This window comes from Penaeus chinensis, chromosome 8 (assembly GCF_019202785.1).
Source record: "Penaeus chinensis breed Huanghai No. 1 chromosome 8, ASM1920278v2, whole genome shotgun sequence".
NCBI classification, from domain to species: Eukaryota; Metazoa; Arthropoda; class Malacostraca; order Decapoda; family Penaeidae; genus Penaeus; species Penaeus chinensis.
This window is the reverse complement of record NC_061826.1, coordinates 20,733,857-20,751,356: the sequence shown is the minus strand read 5'-3', so window position 1 is coordinate 20,751,356 and position 17,500 is coordinate 20,733,857. Positions and strand designations below refer to the sequence as shown.

General features: G+C 38.9%; 1 protein-coding gene across 1 annotated transcript in view; it reads right to left on the bottom strand.

The window, feature by feature from the left end:
- LOC125027837 overlaps window positions 1–17,500 on the bottom strand; it is a 50,776-nt gene that overhangs the window by 3,249 nt on the left and 30,027 nt on the right. Inside the window, exons 21-30 of the mRNA XM_047616969.1 lie at window positions 15,898–15,935; window positions 12,965–13,022; window positions 11,612–11,745; window positions 11,230–11,499; window positions 8,127–8,399; window positions 5,697–5,969; window positions 4,276–4,548; window positions 3,119–3,388; window positions 1,716–1,985; window positions 462–731 (exon numbers count right to left, since the gene is read on the bottom strand). Coding sequence (XP_047472925.1) covers window positions 462–731; window positions 1,716–1,985; window positions 3,119–3,388; window positions 4,276–4,548; window positions 5,697–5,969; window positions 8,127–8,399; window positions 11,230–11,499; window positions 11,612–11,745; window positions 12,965–13,022; window positions 15,898–15,935 — 2,129 coding nt within the window. The remainder of the gene's footprint in view (window positions 1–461; window positions 732–1,715; window positions 1,986–3,118; window positions 3,389–4,275; window positions 4,549–5,696; window positions 5,970–8,126; window positions 8,400–11,229; window positions 11,500–11,611; window positions 11,746–12,964; window positions 13,023–15,897; window positions 15,936–17,500) is intronic.

Here is a 17,500-nt window from a genome sequence, read left to right as displayed (position 1 = left end):
CTCTCTCTCTCTCTCTCTCTCTATCTCTCTCTCTTTCTCTCTCTTTTTCTTTCTATATTTCCATATACTTCTAATTAATTTCTTCTCTTTCCCTATATTTGTCCATTTCTTCCTCCCTTACTCTCATTCACTTATCCTTTAATGTTTCTCTATTTCCACTTCCCACTTTTTGTCTGATGAAAACAAGGTATCGTCGGCCTCCTGTCCACTGCTGGATTACCTGAATTTCCTGATACAAATTAAAAGGATTTCACTCTAAATTTGTTCAGCTGCACATCACTCTTCTCTAATACGGTTCAGTCGTCGTCCGTCAAACAAATTTTGTTCGAAAATCTAATATTTGATGATTCATTCATTTTCCCCTCGGTAAGTATAATAACAACATTGGCTAATCAACTGATATGACGTCAATGAGGCTTTTTTTCCGCCAAAATTACTTGGAAAATATCTTGGTGACTTACGCTGACACCTGAAGTCGTCTGGGAGATCCCAAGCACCGTCCTTGCAGAGTGCCACTCCTCCAGGCATTGTACCTGAAGGAAGAACGTATCCTTCGTGGCACTTCACTTGCAGTTCGTTGTCAGTGCGGTTAAAGCTAGCCTGTGCATCCGGGAATGAAGGCTCAGGACACTCTCTCGCCTCGCAGTTCTTGCCCTTGTACCCAGGGCTACACTGGCACTGACTCGGAGCTATGCAAGTGCCTCCATTCTGGCACCCATTTACACAATTAGCTGAATGACAGAATGAGGTCTTCTTTATAATTTCTTGCTTTGCTTTTTGCTTGATCTCTATCTTTTTTTCTATGCATGTTTATGTATATTTTCTTAAGGTACTGTGTGTTTTTTGGGAACCCAAATTATTTATACATTTAGCCCATACTTTGGCTACTGCACTAAGCTTATTTTGTGCTATGAAGTGGCAATTATTTCGATAACCCGTGAGACTAAAAGCCGTTGGGAGAATGTTTAACCTGTGTAAACAATCGTTCATAGACCCAGGAAACTGATTTTGTTACGAGGAAGCGTTTGAAAAAATATAAATTAATTATTACATATTTAACGCAGCTTGGCACAGTTACAGGCTTGATGTATTTAGACTTGCATGTATGCAGAAAATCAATATATTTCACAGTGGAAGAATAGCATGACTTACACAGGTTGGAAATAATAATAAATGTCAGCAGATATCACTTATGGGTATGCATCTCGTGCTCATAAGTTATATGCATTGCATTCTAAATGATAACAAAACAAATGTTAGTCAAGCAAATTCATACAAAGCCATATCTCAGTTCCTAAACCTTGTTGGTAGATTTTTTTGTCATATTTATAGTATAGGAATACAAAGATGCTGTATCAGCAGATCATTCCTAATGTATTATGATCATTACAATCATTGTAATGATCATAATAGATTCTTATAGTGTGTTATCTTAAGTATTATTCTTGATATTATCATAATTATCATATCATGATATTTTTCTTGTAACATCGCCATTACTATATTCAAGATCATATTCATGTTAATGAAGTTGTCATTGTTAATGTTATTACATTCACAATCACTATTATCATCATTCACGATATACCGGTAATCGTTACTCTCTGTCTTTTGTTTTATCAATCCAATAATATAAACAAAAAAAAAATTGTCCAAAGTGGTTATTGATGATGGAAAATCCCTGAAAGCGGCTAGAAAATATCTTGGTGACTTACGCTGACACCTGAAGTCATTCGAGAAGTCCCAGACACCGTCCTTGCAGAGTGCTACTCCAGACGCCGTACCCGGGGGAAGAACGTATCCTTCGTGGCACTCCACTCTCAATCCGTCGTCGTCAGTGCGTGCAAAGCTAGCCTGTGCGTCCGGGAATGAAGGCTGAGGGCACTCCCTCGCCTCGCAGTTCTTGCCCTTGTACCCAGGGCTACACTGGCACTGACTTGGAGCTATGCAAGTGCCTCCATTCTGGCACCCATTTACACAATTAGCTGAATGACAGAATAAGACCTGAATTATGGGTTTCCTGACCTGATTTTTATTGTATTTCATATACTTTCTTTTATAAGGTCTGCTTCTTGCGATCGTAGGATAAACTGTAAAATATCTCAGAGCAGTTGAAGACCCTACAGACATGGAGCTTATGACCCGCTATTGTCAGACTACGACCTAGTTAGCATCACTTTGATTCCCACGTTTCTTGCCATAGTTGTTGTCGAACCGCATTCATGATGATAAATGTAAAAAAGGTATGAATGAGGTGAATATCTTCACAATACAAGATATGTATTTGTCCGGTTTCGATTATATCTATGTATTTCTGACGAAGATATATTCGAAACCGGTCAAATACATCTCTTGTATTGTGAAGATATTCATTCTCATTCATAACTTTTCTACATAGTTACTGTTGTTGATATACTTGTTATCATGTTTATGCTGATTGATTAATTGGTATTTGACCTGCCCCTTGATGACGTCTCATAGAACTGTGTTTACATTTTCATACAAGGTACCCTACGATATATATATATATATATATATATATATATATATATATATATATATATATATATATATATGTATGTGTATATATATATATATATATATATATATATATATATATATATATATATTTCGTGTAGGACCTCATATGGACCTCGAAACTTCTGAGCCTACAAATCCGCCGCGAGGTCCTCTATCTGTTGAGTTTTGAATAACTGGCCCTAGATATGTTGCATAAGGACTATTTCGTAATCGTTATAATAATGATCATTAGGAAGAATATCATTATCATACTGACAGTGTCTGTCATCATTATGTGTAATATTCTTGGGAAAGTATTATCATAACAGTCATAATCATGTCCATATGAAACCTTTACTGTAAAATATATTATCATCATTTTTATATTCCAATCATGATTACTATCATTGCTGTTGATTTTGCTCTTAATGTTAATGATATTGCTCTTAGAATCACTCTGATCACTGATATTATCATCAATAGTTAGATATAATTTTCATGTTTTCTCTTACCATTCTAAATGTAGTGACAAGTGGTTGTCCAAAATTCTTAATGAAGATAACAAGAAGACAGAAGCTGGAAAGTATCAGTTACTTACGCTGACACCTGAAGTCGTCCGGGAGGTCCCAGGCACCGTCCTTGCAGAGTGCCACTCCTCCAGGCGCCGTGCCTGGGGGAAGAACGTATCCTTCGTGGCACTTCACTTGCAGTTCGTTGTCAGTGCGGTTAAAGCTAGCCTGTGCATCCGGGAATGAAGGCTCAGGACACTCTCTCGCCTCGCAGTTCTTGCCCTTGTACCCAGGGCTACACTGGCACTGACTCGGAGCTATGCAAGTGCCTCCATTCTGGCACCCATTTATGCAGTTTGCTGAAGGTCAGAATGAATGTTCATTATCATTATTTTCTTTGGCTTTACTGTATTTTCTTAAAAAATGGTAGCCAGAGCCAGGAGCCAATTACATTTTTTAGCCAAAAATACTTTTAGGTATCATATGCTAAATTTATTCAGAAAATTGTTCGATTTTGTTCAATAGATTTGAAAAAAAAAAAAAAAAAAAAAAACGGCAAGCCTTGTTGACATCAGCTAGGCATCTCCCGAAGCCCGTCTCTGCTCTCCGTAAGTAACTTTCAAGAAACTTTCTCTCTCCTAGTCTCCCTCCCCTGATCTACCCTCTCTCTCTATGTCTGTCTGTCTGTCTGTCTGCCTATCTATCTGTGTGTTTGTCTGTCTGCTTCTCTCTCTCTCTCTCTCTCTCTCTCTCTCTCTCTCTCTCTCTCTCTCTCTCTCTCTCTCTCTCTCTCTCTCTCTCTCTCTCTCTCTCTCTCGCTTACTCGCGCTTGACATATTAAGAGCATCGGTCAGTTACTTGATGTGACGTCATCAATAAGTGTTATTTACATTAAAAAATGCCATTCTTAACATTATCATGATTAGAATTATATTGTTCAAATATTCTTTGTTGCAGTTGTTACTATTTTCATCACCATTATTACTGTGATAATCATCGGCATCACCATTCTTACCATCATATTCATCATTATTGTCGATGTTGTTGTTATTGTTAATAAGGGAGAAAAAAAAAATCCTGAAAGAGGCTGGAAAATATATTAGTGATTTACGTTGACACCTGAAGTCAATGTAAATTTAAGCTTGATCCTCAACGTTTTCTCTTGCCATTCTAATATCAACAAATGGTTGTCCAAAATTCTTAATGAAGATAACAAGACAGACGCTGCAAAATATCTGTTACTTACGCTTACACCTAAAGTCTATCGGGAGGTCCCAGGCACCGTCCTTGCAGAGTGCCACTCCTCCAGGCGTCGTGGCCGAGGGAAGAACATATCCTTCGTGGCACTCCACTCGCAATTTGTCGTCGTCAGTGCGTGTAAAGCTAGCCTGTGCGTCCGGGAATGAAGGCTGAGGGCACTCCCTCGCCTCGCAGTTCTTGCCCTTGTACCCAGGGCTACACTGGCACTGGCTTGGAGCTATGCAAGTGCCTCCATTCTGGCACCCATTTACACAATTAGCTGAATGACAGAATGAGACCTGAATTATGGGGTTCCTGACCTGATTTTTATTGTATTTCATATACTTTCTTTTATAAGGTCTGTTTCTTGCGATCGTAGGATAAACTGTAAAATATCTCAGAGCAGTTGAAGACCCTACAGACATGGAGCTTATGACCCGCTATTGTCTGACTACGACCTAGTTAGCATCACTTTGATTCCCACGTTTCTTGCCATAGTTGTTGTCGAATCGCATTCATGATGATAAATGTAAAAAAGGTATGAATGAGGTGAATATCTTCACAATACAAGATATGTATTTGTCCGGTTTCGATTATATCTATGTATTTCTGACGAAGATATATTCGAAACCGGTCAAATACATCTCTTGTATTGTGAAGATATTCATTCTCATTCATACCTTTTCTACATAGTTACTGTTGTTGATATACTTGTTATCATGTTTATGCTGATAGATTAATTGGTATTTGACCTGCCCCTTGATGATGTCTCATAGAACTGTGTTTACATTTTCATACAAGGTACCCTACGATATATATATATATATATATATATATATATATATATATATATATATATATATATATATATATATATGTATGTGTATATATATATATATATATATATATATATATATATATATATATATATATATATATATTTCGTGTAGGACCTCATATGGACCTCGAAACTTCTGAGCCTACAAATCCGCCGCGAGGTCCTCTATCTGTTGAGTTTTGAATAACTGGCCCTAGATATGTTGCATAAGGACTATTTCGTAATCGTTATAATAATTATCATTAGGAAGAATATCATTATCATACTGACAGTGTCTGTCATCATTATGTGTAATATTCTTGGGAAAGTATTATCATAACAGTCATAATCATGTCCATATGAAACCTTTACTGTAAAATATATTATCATCATTTTTATATTCCAATCATGATTACTATCATTGCTGTTGATTTTGCTCTTAATGTTAATGATATTGCTCTTAGAATCACTCTGATCACTGATATTATCATCAATAGTTAGATATAATTTTCATGTTTTCTCTTACCATTCTAAATGTAGTGACAAGTGGTTGTCCAAAATTCTTAATGAAGATAACAAGAAGACAGAAGCTGGAAATATCAGTTACTTACGCTGACACCTGAAGTCGTCCGGGAGGTCCCAGGCACCGTCCTTGCAGAGTGCCACTCCTCCAGGCGCCGTGCCCGAGGGAAGAACATATCCTTCGTGGCACTCCACTCGCAGTTCGTCGTCGTCAGTGCGTGCAAAGGTAGCTTGTGCGTCTGGGAATGAAGGCTCAGGACACTCTCTCGCCTCGCAGTTCTTGCCCTTGTACTCAGGGCTACACTGGCACTGACTCGGAGCTATGCAAGTGCCTCCATTCTGGCACCCATTTATGCAGTTAGCTGAGGAACAGAATAAGTCTTTGTTATGATTTCTTTCCTTTTCAATTTAACTATAGTTTTTTTTTTTTTTTTTTTTTTTTTTTTTTTTTTACAGATGTTTCCATTTTCTGAGTTGATATTTCTTAGAGGCGACAGCCAGAGCTGGGGACCAATTCTGATTTTTTATCAACAAATGGTTTGCACCCTGACATTCGCTCCTGAAGCGGTGCTGCCAAAAAACTTTTTTTAATTTAGAAAAAAGAGACCAAGATAACAACGGGGAGGCCTCCATCTCCCCAGGCTGGTCTATTATTCTGTCTCTGTTTCTGTATCCCACAGTCTTTCATTACCTTATTCCCTCAATCTCATTTATCAATTTTTCTGTTTTCTTTTTTTCTCGATTATCTTTTCTCTTCCTCTCTTCATGTCTCTCTTACATTCCTTCCCCTTCTCTATCATCGTCTATTTCTTCCTTATTGTCATTCATTTATTCATTAATCCTCCTCTTCACTGCTGGATTCCCCTCTAAACCCGTAATGTCGTACTTCACCCTTTGCGCTACATATATTACGTCCGCTAAATATATATATGCATATATATATATATATATATATATATATATATATATATATATATATATGTGTGTGTTTGTGTGTGTGTGTGTGTGTGTGTGTGTGTGTGTGTGTGTGTGTGTGTGTGTGTGTGGTGTGTGTGTGTGTGTGTGTGTGTGTGTGTGTGTGTGTGTGTGTGTGTGTGTGTGTGTGTGTGTGTGTGTGTGTATAATAGCTTTGACGAAATATCAGTTACTTCAGCGTAACATAATACCAGCAGTTCCAGTTTAGTTCGGCGGCCGGGAAGACTTCACGGGCGATTTCCGACAAACTTATTTTTCTCATATGAGGCGGTGTTGATTGTAAGTACTATTCTTAATTTTAGCATAACTACTTTTATATTGCTGTAACTGTAGCTGATATAATTTTCATTATCACTGTCACAACTGAGCATCAGCATATTGTCGTTGTTACTATAATTGATGAAGATGGAAACATCCTCATAGAACTGGGAAAATAATGTAGTCGTCCGGGAGGTCCCAGACACTGTTCTTACAGAGTGCCACTCCTCCAGGCACCGTGCCTGGGGGGAAGAACGTATCCTTCGTGGCACTCCAGTCGCAGTTCCTCGTCGGCAGTGCGGGTAAAACTCGCCTGTGTTTCGGGGAATGAAGGCTCAGGGCACTCTCTCGCATCAAAGTTCTTGCCCTTGTACCCAGGGCTACACTGGCACTGACTCGGAGCTATGCAAGTGCCTCCATTTTGGCACACATTCATGCAGTTTGCTGAAGGAATAATTGAATCTGCATAATCATTTTTTTCTCATTTTCAATTATTCTTTTGTATATCCTTTCATTCCGCATGCTGACGCTGCTCAAAAGTAAAAACAGGGTCGTTTTGATATTAGCCGCCAAGAAACTATTATGAATTTCGGAAAAAGAGCGGTAAGCCTTCATGACGTCAGCATTGGATCTTCATCTTAGGCCCGCACATTGCTTCTTGCTTTAGCAATTTCTACTACTTTCTTTCCCTCTCTCTCTCCGTGCCTTTATCTCCCCGTCTTTCACTCGCTCATTCCGTCTCTTTCATTTATGAATTCTCCTATTCTTTCTTTTTCTCCCTTACATGTTCTCGTTTCCTTTCGCTCTGTTTGTCCATTTCTTAATTTCTTTCTCTCACTCCTACTCATTCATCCTCCTTCGTTCTGTCTTTCCGTCTGGCTGGCGCGAACTAGATTACCTGCTACACTCCTCTCTAGACCTGCTCTGTTGCAACTCACCCTTTTTTGCGTCCGTAAACCAAATTCCGTCAAAACATTGAGCTCTGGTGTGACCTTAGTCAATTCATTGTCAGAATAAGAGCAGAATCAGCTCAAGGCTTTCCGTATTTTCTGGAATTACAGTTTGGTCTTGCCCCCAGGCGGACCTCACGGGCGATGTGAGGGTCATCGTTATGGATACTATTCTTGATATTATAACCATGATTATATTGTAACTGGAAATAACATAATTTTCAATAATATTATCATTATTATCATGATCTTGATAATCAACTTAAACATCATTTGGTTGCTGTTTTTGCTATAGTTAATGAAGCTAGAAAAGTTCTGAAAGAGGCTGGAACTTACGCTGACACCTGAAGTCGTCCGAGAGGTACCAGGCACCGTCTTTACAGGGTGCCACTCCTCCAGGCACCGTCCCTGGGGGAAGAACGTATCCTTCGTGGCACTCCACTCGCAGTTCGTCGTCGCCAGTGCGTGAAAAGCTAGCCTGTGCGTCCGGGAATGAAGGCTCAGGACACTCTCTCGCCTCGCAGTTCTTGCCCTTGTACCCAGGGCTACACTGGCACTGATTCAGAGCTATGCAAGTACCACCGTTCTGGCACCCATCTATGCAAGTAGCTGAAGAATAATGATGTTTGCGCTTTGGTTCTCTTTCTCTGATTTCTATAATTTCCCTAACAGATATTTTAATATTGTATCTTGATATTTTTTTTCAGTGACAACCGGAAACAATTATCTTTTTTTATAAAATTGTTCTTTTACGTAAATGACAAATTTCAACAAATCCTTTGAACCTCATAAGTAGTTGTGACAACATCCACCCGGGACAAAAACCCAAAGCCTTGATGTCAGCAGAGGTGCTCTCCCAGGCCCGTCTCTGGATCCTCTGTTTAATAAGCTTTCAAACATTCTTTTCCTAAGTATCTTCAACAGTCACTCCATCTCTTCTTTCATTCATTATCTCTCTCATGCGTTTTTCTCTGTCAGTCACTCATTCCTTCTCTATTCATTTACTCTCTTCCTCTTCATTTTTCTTTTTTCTCCCTCTCTCCTTTCTCTCTTCTCGTCCATTTCTTTCTTTTTCTCATTCCCTTTTTCATGCATCCTCCTCCATCGTCGTCATTTTAATTTCGTATTAGATGATAATCATCGTACCTATTATCATTTTAAATAGTATTCCTAATATTATCATGCTCATGATTTTCATTATCATCACTATCGTTGTCATCAGCATCATCATTTATCGTTGTTGTTAGACGCGTAGCACCATTGCCATTAGGCTGTTGAAACCAGAAATGAAATTGAATTTTCCAAAAGGATTCTAGTGAGATTTTCTATAGTATTCTAGTTTATGGTATGGAATAGTTTGCTAGCATTAATAGAAACGAGGATTTGTTTGTTTTATTTATGACCGTTATAACAGCATCGAGTAACTTGTACAAATATTTATTTATCTAGCCATTTCTGGCGTCTCATGGGTTTGTAATTTACTTTGTGATGCTTGTTAATCTCAGGGATGCAATGCAATAAGTTTCTTTAATACCTCCGTTCATAATGATGCTTTCATAATCTGTACACAGGTTTTCAGGCCTTCACCTGTGGATTCCCTGTATACTGAGAGTGAAGAACCACCTCTTTCATGGCACCGAGACTACATGAACCTTATTTATTACACAAGACTACAAAGGATTCCGAGATCTCCTACATCCATATTGGTTTTCAACACCCTTGAGGATAGCCAATCCTATGGTATGAGAATGGGGAATCTTGTGGAAGATCTTAATTTAAATCGAACTAAGGTTCTGCCTGTTGGAACTCCCCAGTTCCTCCCTTGGACTAAGTCGAGCTGGATTTGATTGGAATAGGGAAGGGGGAGAGATCCAAAGCAGAAGTCAGAGAGAGAGAGTCTGTTAACAAGACTAAGAATCGGGCACACAGGCCTGATTCATGGGCTGATGATGGCTAAGAGTGAAGCGCTTTGTGAGGGATGCAAGAGCCAATAACTGTCGTGATGTAGTGGAAAGATGTGCAATATTCTCAGACCAAAGACGTATGTACTTGTTTCCCTATATACAATGAAAAATGTTTTTGAGGAAGATTGTGACATAGATAGTCTTATTAGTTTCCTAAGGGAGAGTAATATTTTAAATAAAATTTAGATATGTACAATATATATGCAATAATTTTAGAATTCTAGAGATTAATATTTATGCTTTGATTTTTAATATGATATTTGTTGTTATTTATATTTACTTACAAGACAATTAGATTTTTAAGGTTTTAAATATTTGAACATTTCAATCCAACCATGTATTCGCCGCTAATGACCTTAGCTGTTAACGCGGCAGGTAATTTTAAATAATAAATCAATAGAATATTTACGTATTTTTTAGCAGTGGTTCAGTGTGTAGGGACGTCACTAATACATAATTAAAAATTCTTGTTGCATGAGAAAAAACAGATCTATAGCCACTGAAACGACTAAACTTTGGCACACTCCTACGCATTTTTTGCAACGTGCTCTAACACTTGTGACAACAGAAAAGTATGTGAATAAATGAGAAGGTAATGTTAGGTCATCGGACTTGCTTCTCTCTGATTTTGACTCCTACCATGTCTGCTTCCGCATCCAACCCCCCACATTCAACAGACATGCGTGTTTCACTTCTCACTCTAACATTTTTCTGACTTTCCTCTTTACGACTGTCTTCATTAGGCAGAGAACAGAGAAACCCTATTAATAGTTACGGCTCATAACGGGAAATGACCGGAATGGTGATGTTCATATTTTAAAGACCGTGTTTGTGTGTTGCCTTCTATAGCATTCTTTCCCTGACTCCTTTTCATTCATGTACTCCCTTAAGGAAAATTCTTTAAAATTCTTATTTCGTTTCTCTTTCATTCAGTCACATTCTTGGTCTACCCTTCTCTATCTCTCAAATCTTTAATTCCCTCACTCCACACCCTTTTGTTCATTCTTCTATTCTCTCTTTTTCTTTCTTATATTTTCTCTCCATTCCCCCCTTTCTCAGAATATCCACTACTCATTCCTTTTTTTTCTCTATCATTGACCATTTCTTCTTTTCTAATTCATTTATTCATTCTTCTTTCCGCTATTGCTGAATTCCACTCTAATTTTGCATTTTACATCTCTGTCGTCGTCAGCAAAATAGATTTCGCCCAAAGAAAATGAAATATCATTCTGCGGCCAGGTGGACTCCACGGGCGATTCCCGCCAAAACTACTTGAAACGTGGCTGTTGTCATTATAAGTATTATTTATGATATTTTCATAATTTATATTATATCGTTGAACTGTAATCAGTATCATGTCCCTCACAAAAACCGTGATCAAAATTATCATTATATTCATTGTCATCATCATCATTTTGGTATTTTGGTAATAAAGAGGAAAACATCTGAAAGATGAAAATATCTTGGTTACTTACGCTGACACCTGAAGTCGTCCGAGAGGTCCCAGGCACTGTCCTTGCAGAGTGCCACTCCTCCAGGTACCGTGCCTGGTGGAAGAACGTATCCTTCGTGGCACTCCACATGCAGTTCGTCGTCAATGCGGGTAAAACTAGCCTGTGCGTCAGGGAACGAAGGATCAGGGCACTCTTTCACCTCGCAGTACTTGCCCTTGTAGCCAGGGTTACACTGGCACTGGCTCGGGGCTATGCAAGTGCCATTATTCTGGCACCCCTTTCTGCAGTTAGCTGCAAGGCAGATATGTCTCATTTTACAAAGAGTCTCGTGCAGATCCCCCTTTTTCCTGCACAATATGCGTATAAGTGACAAAGACTGGGATATAAATGGAATAGCACTTACGGACACAGCTGGGAGCTGACTGACGCCAAGGTTTGCCGGCGTGCATAAATTGACCTGTCCTCTGGTTGCACGTGAGGTAAAGCTTCAATTTGCCTTGAAGCTTGTATCCGGAATTGCATCTGAGTCTGCAACCGCTGCAGAGAGACATGGGAAAGTATATGATGCAGCTGACTTTTTTTTTACGATTTGTATCGTCTTATTTCCATAACCACTAGGATTTTGGCCCGTTAATTCAGGATCGCTGTCATTATTGGCATTGCCACTATCATTACTAGCATTACTGTATTTTTTGTTGCCATTAGTTTATCACTTTTAATTCTTAATATTTGTTTTAGCAATATGATCGTTACCTTTACTGCCATTACCACTATCACGTGATCACTATCACTGTTATGATCATTGTTGGTTTTATTTGGTTGTTACTGCTGTTGTTGCTCTAATTGTTGTTATAGTCATTATAGTTGTTACTATTATCTTTTTATCATTATTTCATTATCATCATTATTGCTATTATAATTGAAATTGGTAGAAAAACCCACAATGAAAAAACTAGATATATTGAAAATGAGACTACAGTTTCGAAATCCACCTGGAATCCATCTCCCCACTTGAAGATGGATTCCAGGTGCATTTTGAAACTGTGGTCTCATTTTTAGTAAATCTAGTTTTTGAATTGTGGGTTTTTCTAACACAGTATTTACACGGAAGAGTGTTTTACCATTAATCATTGAAATTATTGTTATTATTATTATTCTCATCTTCATAATCATATTATTATTACATTTTTTGTTATTGTTGTTAATATAATTGTTGCAAATATTACCATCATCATAATTATTGTTGTTGTTATCATTATTATCATTACTATTATTATTATTATTATTATTATCATTATCATTATTATTATTATTATCATTATTATCATTATCACTATTATTATTATCATTATTATTATCATCATTATTTGAGTTTATGCCTCAAAGTATCGGTAATCTTCACAAGATGATTTGGACATCATTGTAGTTTCAGTTTCCTATTTTATGGGAGGCACGATGAAGTACTGAATATTTTTCTCTTGGGACTGATACAAATGTAGAAAGATATATAAATAAAAATTATAGTTATTGACCTCTTAAACACCCATATTTCTTAACATAACGTTATACCTTGACAGTTTTAAAACCTCAACGTGCCCTGTTTTTACAAAATTCCAAAACTCCCGCTTTAGAAAATAACATAAACATTATTTTACTCAATCACATAAGAGATGTTAAAAATCACATAAAAAAAAATATATATACATAAAAATAAAGTGAAGATAAAATACATAGATACATATAAAACGACACTCACCTGAACGTACACTCGATGCGTCCGTTGGTCACCTCGCCTGCCTGGTCTGCGGCACACTCTGGGGAGGCAGGGGCAGTCCTTACTAACTAAATCAGGTTTAAATCTTTTTATATATAAAAATGGAGGGTGTGTTTTTGAGAGACACAAATCCTATTGTTATCCATGACTTTGAGGAGTACGATTTACGAGAGATAGATAAATAAATGGAGACAGAGCTAGAGAGATAGAGAGAGGGAGAGAGAGAGAGAGAGAAATAGAGGAAGGTGAGAGAGGTGAGAGAGTGAGAAAGAAAAGGAGAGAAAAAGAAAGAGAGAGAGAGAGATAGAGAGAGAGAGAGAGAGAGAGAGAGAGAGAGAGAGAGAGAGAGAAAGAGGTGAGAGAGAGAGTGTGTAAGACACTGTATGTGCCTCTAAACAATGGTTATGACTGGTTGGGCAGTAATAGTTGGAGTAAGCGCTGAGCGCGGTGTCGCGTGTCCGGCCGTAGGCTGGTGGAGACCTGGGCACGGTGACTTCTGGGAGCGAACTGAAAGGTCAGACGAGGTTAGATGTATTCGTCATCGGGGCCCCGCTAAGGTGATGGTTCCAAATTGATACAAAGCCACGCGGTATTTGGGTCTGATGACTTACACAAATCGTGCTTATGGGCGTGTCATATTGCTCAGCCACCAACTGACGCCTTGCCCTCGAGGCGCCTTAGCTTAACCTCAAGGGGTGACCCAACTTTGGCTGATTATCTCGTTCTCGTGTGCGCTTCAGCCTCCGGGCTAGTACAGTGGTAACGTGTCGGCCTCTCATCCGAGGGGTCGGCGGTTCGCGCCCTGCCCAGGCACGAGAAGTTGCAATTGTCGCCTGGAGGTTACTGCTGTGACTGGGCACCACGGCGGGTAAGGACTAAGACGAGTCAGCACCAGCTGACACACGTTAGCGAGTCGGCATTAGTCGACACAGGCCGGGCTTCCCTCATTGGCATAGCCCGGGCGAAGCTCAGCTTCGCATATCGGACTTATCCTTATCGTGTGCGCTGTCCTCGATTCATCCTCGTGGTTGCTCGCCCTTGTCGTCCTCTTCTTCATCCTGGTCCTCGGTGAATCAAACCGTCCTTGACCTCCACATGTCCAGGAAGGTCTCGCACAGATCCTCCTCGGTGTGATATCCATTAGACAATGGAATCCGTCCAAGATATGACTTTCCTTCGGGAACAACAGGCGTCGGCTTACTCCGGAGGGAGTAAGCCGACGCCCTAAGCAAGCCAGAGGAGAAGTGACCTAGCATGACCCAAAGGAATCAGTCCCTTTCGTAAACTTAGTCTACGCTTCATGTGGACTTCAACTGTTACGGTCAAGGTATCTCGAGTATATTGTCTTTATGCATACAACAGCCCAGCCGCTATATTCTACAAAAAATATTCATGCCGTGAGTATATTAAAATAAATTATAATTTATAGTTGCAATAGTGCGAGTGAGCATATCTGAAAGCGTAAACACATCATGCAACAAAGTGGTCATAAATATAATTTAACCTTTTCTTCATATTAACATTTATTTCTTCGCTTATCATAGTTACAAATAAAACGTACACTTGTGAGATTTATTTTTTATGACTTATTTGCGCATAGAAAAAGTGCTTGAATATCCGGCTGGTGCTATAAACTAGCCGGATAAGCTCTTTTGATTGATAGATTGTAAAATTACGCTCAGGCCTTGCTACCGCTCAAGCGCTTGTTCCCATAGTTCCATTACCTACTGTACTGTTTACCAACGTGTTGTACTCTTCAACCGGTACAGAATCAAGCTGTATGTAGCAAACTATCATTGCCCTTCCAGTTCAGTAGGAGGAGGCTCTATAAGATCCAATTACAACTTTTTACAGAAAGAGAGAGAGAGAGAGAATAGAAAAGGAGATATAGGAACAGACAGGAGAGACTGACAGATTATTGAAATAAATAGTTGCTTGTGACAGAAGTACAAAGGTACAACAAAAAATTCTTAAAGAGCACCACCACATTAGGGACATTTCACTCTCAGACTTCTTTGGTGGTCGTGAAAATGACTTCGCGGAGACCGAATGCAAAAGAAACATTATTTACAGGGATTCCACAAGGCTAATATCCTCGTCTGACCTCTAGACGATGGTGGTTTACGAAGGTTGATGTTACTGAGCACCCGCCACGACAACCTATCATGGAGATTGTTAGAAGTTACTCGTTCTAGACGCTATCATTCATCATCTGGCCTGCAATTCTCCAAAAGTTGGGACCAACAAAGAAAAACAACTTCTTTCATTATGTATTGATTATACATATATCACTAGAAATCTGGAACAGTCTTTGCAATAATCTGTTGTCGTAAAGCTAAGAAAAGATGTCCAAAAGAAAGAATCCTCATGAAGGAATGATACGTGGAACAAGTAAACAGAACCCCAAAGCTATCTGCTGGAGAGTTGTTACTAATGATCATATTTATCTATGATATTCTTTTATGCCATTTAGCCTTTGGCTGTTGGAACGCCATCTTTGACACATCCGCGTCTGTCCTTTATTGACTATATTCATGCATAAGTCTTCTTATGCCTGTTTCTCTCTCGTCCTCCTTGCACAGCACCTTTTCGGAATTGCCTTTGCTCTCGCTGAAGAACTGGGGACGTGGAGCAGCGTGTAGCTGTTCCGTTCCTTGTGTTAGTGAGGTTATCATGTGCTCTAGCTTAGTAATAAGGGGTGGGCGAGACGAGACTCTGATGTAAGGCTGGTGCACTCTCAATTTAAGATAGTTTTAGTATACACATAGGACGGTATTCACGAAAGGTCTAAGATTGTTGTTAGTGTTTAATACTGAGAACATAAACTCACAGAAAAGTTGAATTCTTCAAAAAGGTCCTATATATCCCATGCACAGCTCCTTAGCAGCTCTTATCAGTCTAGTAAAAGTACTTACCCTTGTAAGACTGGACTGCAGCTGACATCCAGATCGCACTGTAAAGAAAAGTAAAATATTCTGAAACATAGATTATCCTGTCGATTACTAGTGACCATCGCTCTTACTCATAATATGATTATTATGATCAATGTCACTGTAATCATTACTATTTCTATCATTATCATCTTCATCCTTATTATTACTATTATTATCATTATCATTCGAATTATTATTGTTGCTAATGTGATTGTTATTACCATTACAGTTATTATGATCATTCTTGTTATCATCATCATCATCATCATCATCCTTATCATTATCATTATTACTATCATCATGATTACTGTTTTCACTATTATTATCATTGTTAACAAGAAGTGATAATGATTCATTTTATGAAGGATCATACATATATTAATAATGGCATTATGAGTAGTAGCATACAGTTTTGAAACAGTCCTCCTGGACCCGTTTCGTTTTCACGGGTCCCACAGTTGCAATCGATACTAGATATATACTGTATATTTACTACCTCCGTTACTGTTGGGAAAAGTCCCATGCTTTTCACACGTTGGGCTAGTAACTTTGTGTGACCCAGTTAGAGAAATATCCTACTTCCCTTTGAAAAAATCTCCACCACTGTGGAACTTTGGCCAACAATGGTAACCCTCATGGAGTAGCAGCGGCAATATGCTAAGATATCTCATGTCAGCCTCTTCTTCTGCCATTTCCCTTTACACTGGACACCCTTGCTACTACTAGGAGAAGATACGGCAATGCTTAACAGTAGACATGCACATTAACAATTCAGGTCCGTCTCCAGTAATGACTTGTCTATCTATTGTTTAGAAAGAACTGGGCCACTAATCTTGGATTCATCTCCATGAAGAAAACGTGCATGAGTGCTGTAAAGTGCCAATTACGACCAGTGCCGTGGTGATTTGATAAGTGCCAACGAGTTGTCAGACCAAGGGAAAATGCACTAAAACCAATTTCTCTCACTATCTGCATGTGTAAAGTGCTTCAGAAGTTGGTCAGTCTTGGGCTGACATGATTTCTCTATGATTTTAGAACGTTGAAATCTACCATGGTCGTGCTAGGAAGATTGGAAACTGTCAAAACCTCCCTTGCTGAGTGATATATGATTGCAGTTTTTCTTGGTAAAAGCCCATGGCACCACACACAAAGGTGGCTAGGAAGGAAAGGATCAGGGTGGAAAGCAGTCTCGCAAACCATGAAAGCCAGCTAGAAGAGCTGCCTCTTAGTGTTACCCTAAGGCATTTGCAGAAATCTGGAACCTTCTACATATTACAGACCGTTCTCAACAGCCAAACTTATAGGCAGCATTTGGTTGAAAGATTAAGGAAATTTCGTGTTTTTAAATTGTCAGACTTTTCCAAGTTCCTTCTTGGAACAACCTCCGGCAAGTTTACTTGATTGGAATTGGGGAGAGGGAGATACTCAAAGAAGGGATGAGATTTTTTAGCACACTTTCAAATGCCAAGGATTCAAACCAACATGTATGGATGTTTTAGACAGCTGTATTTATAGACAATAGTTCTTTTGTGACCAGTCTTCATATATGAGGTTGCATTTGTTACTTGAGTATACACACACACAC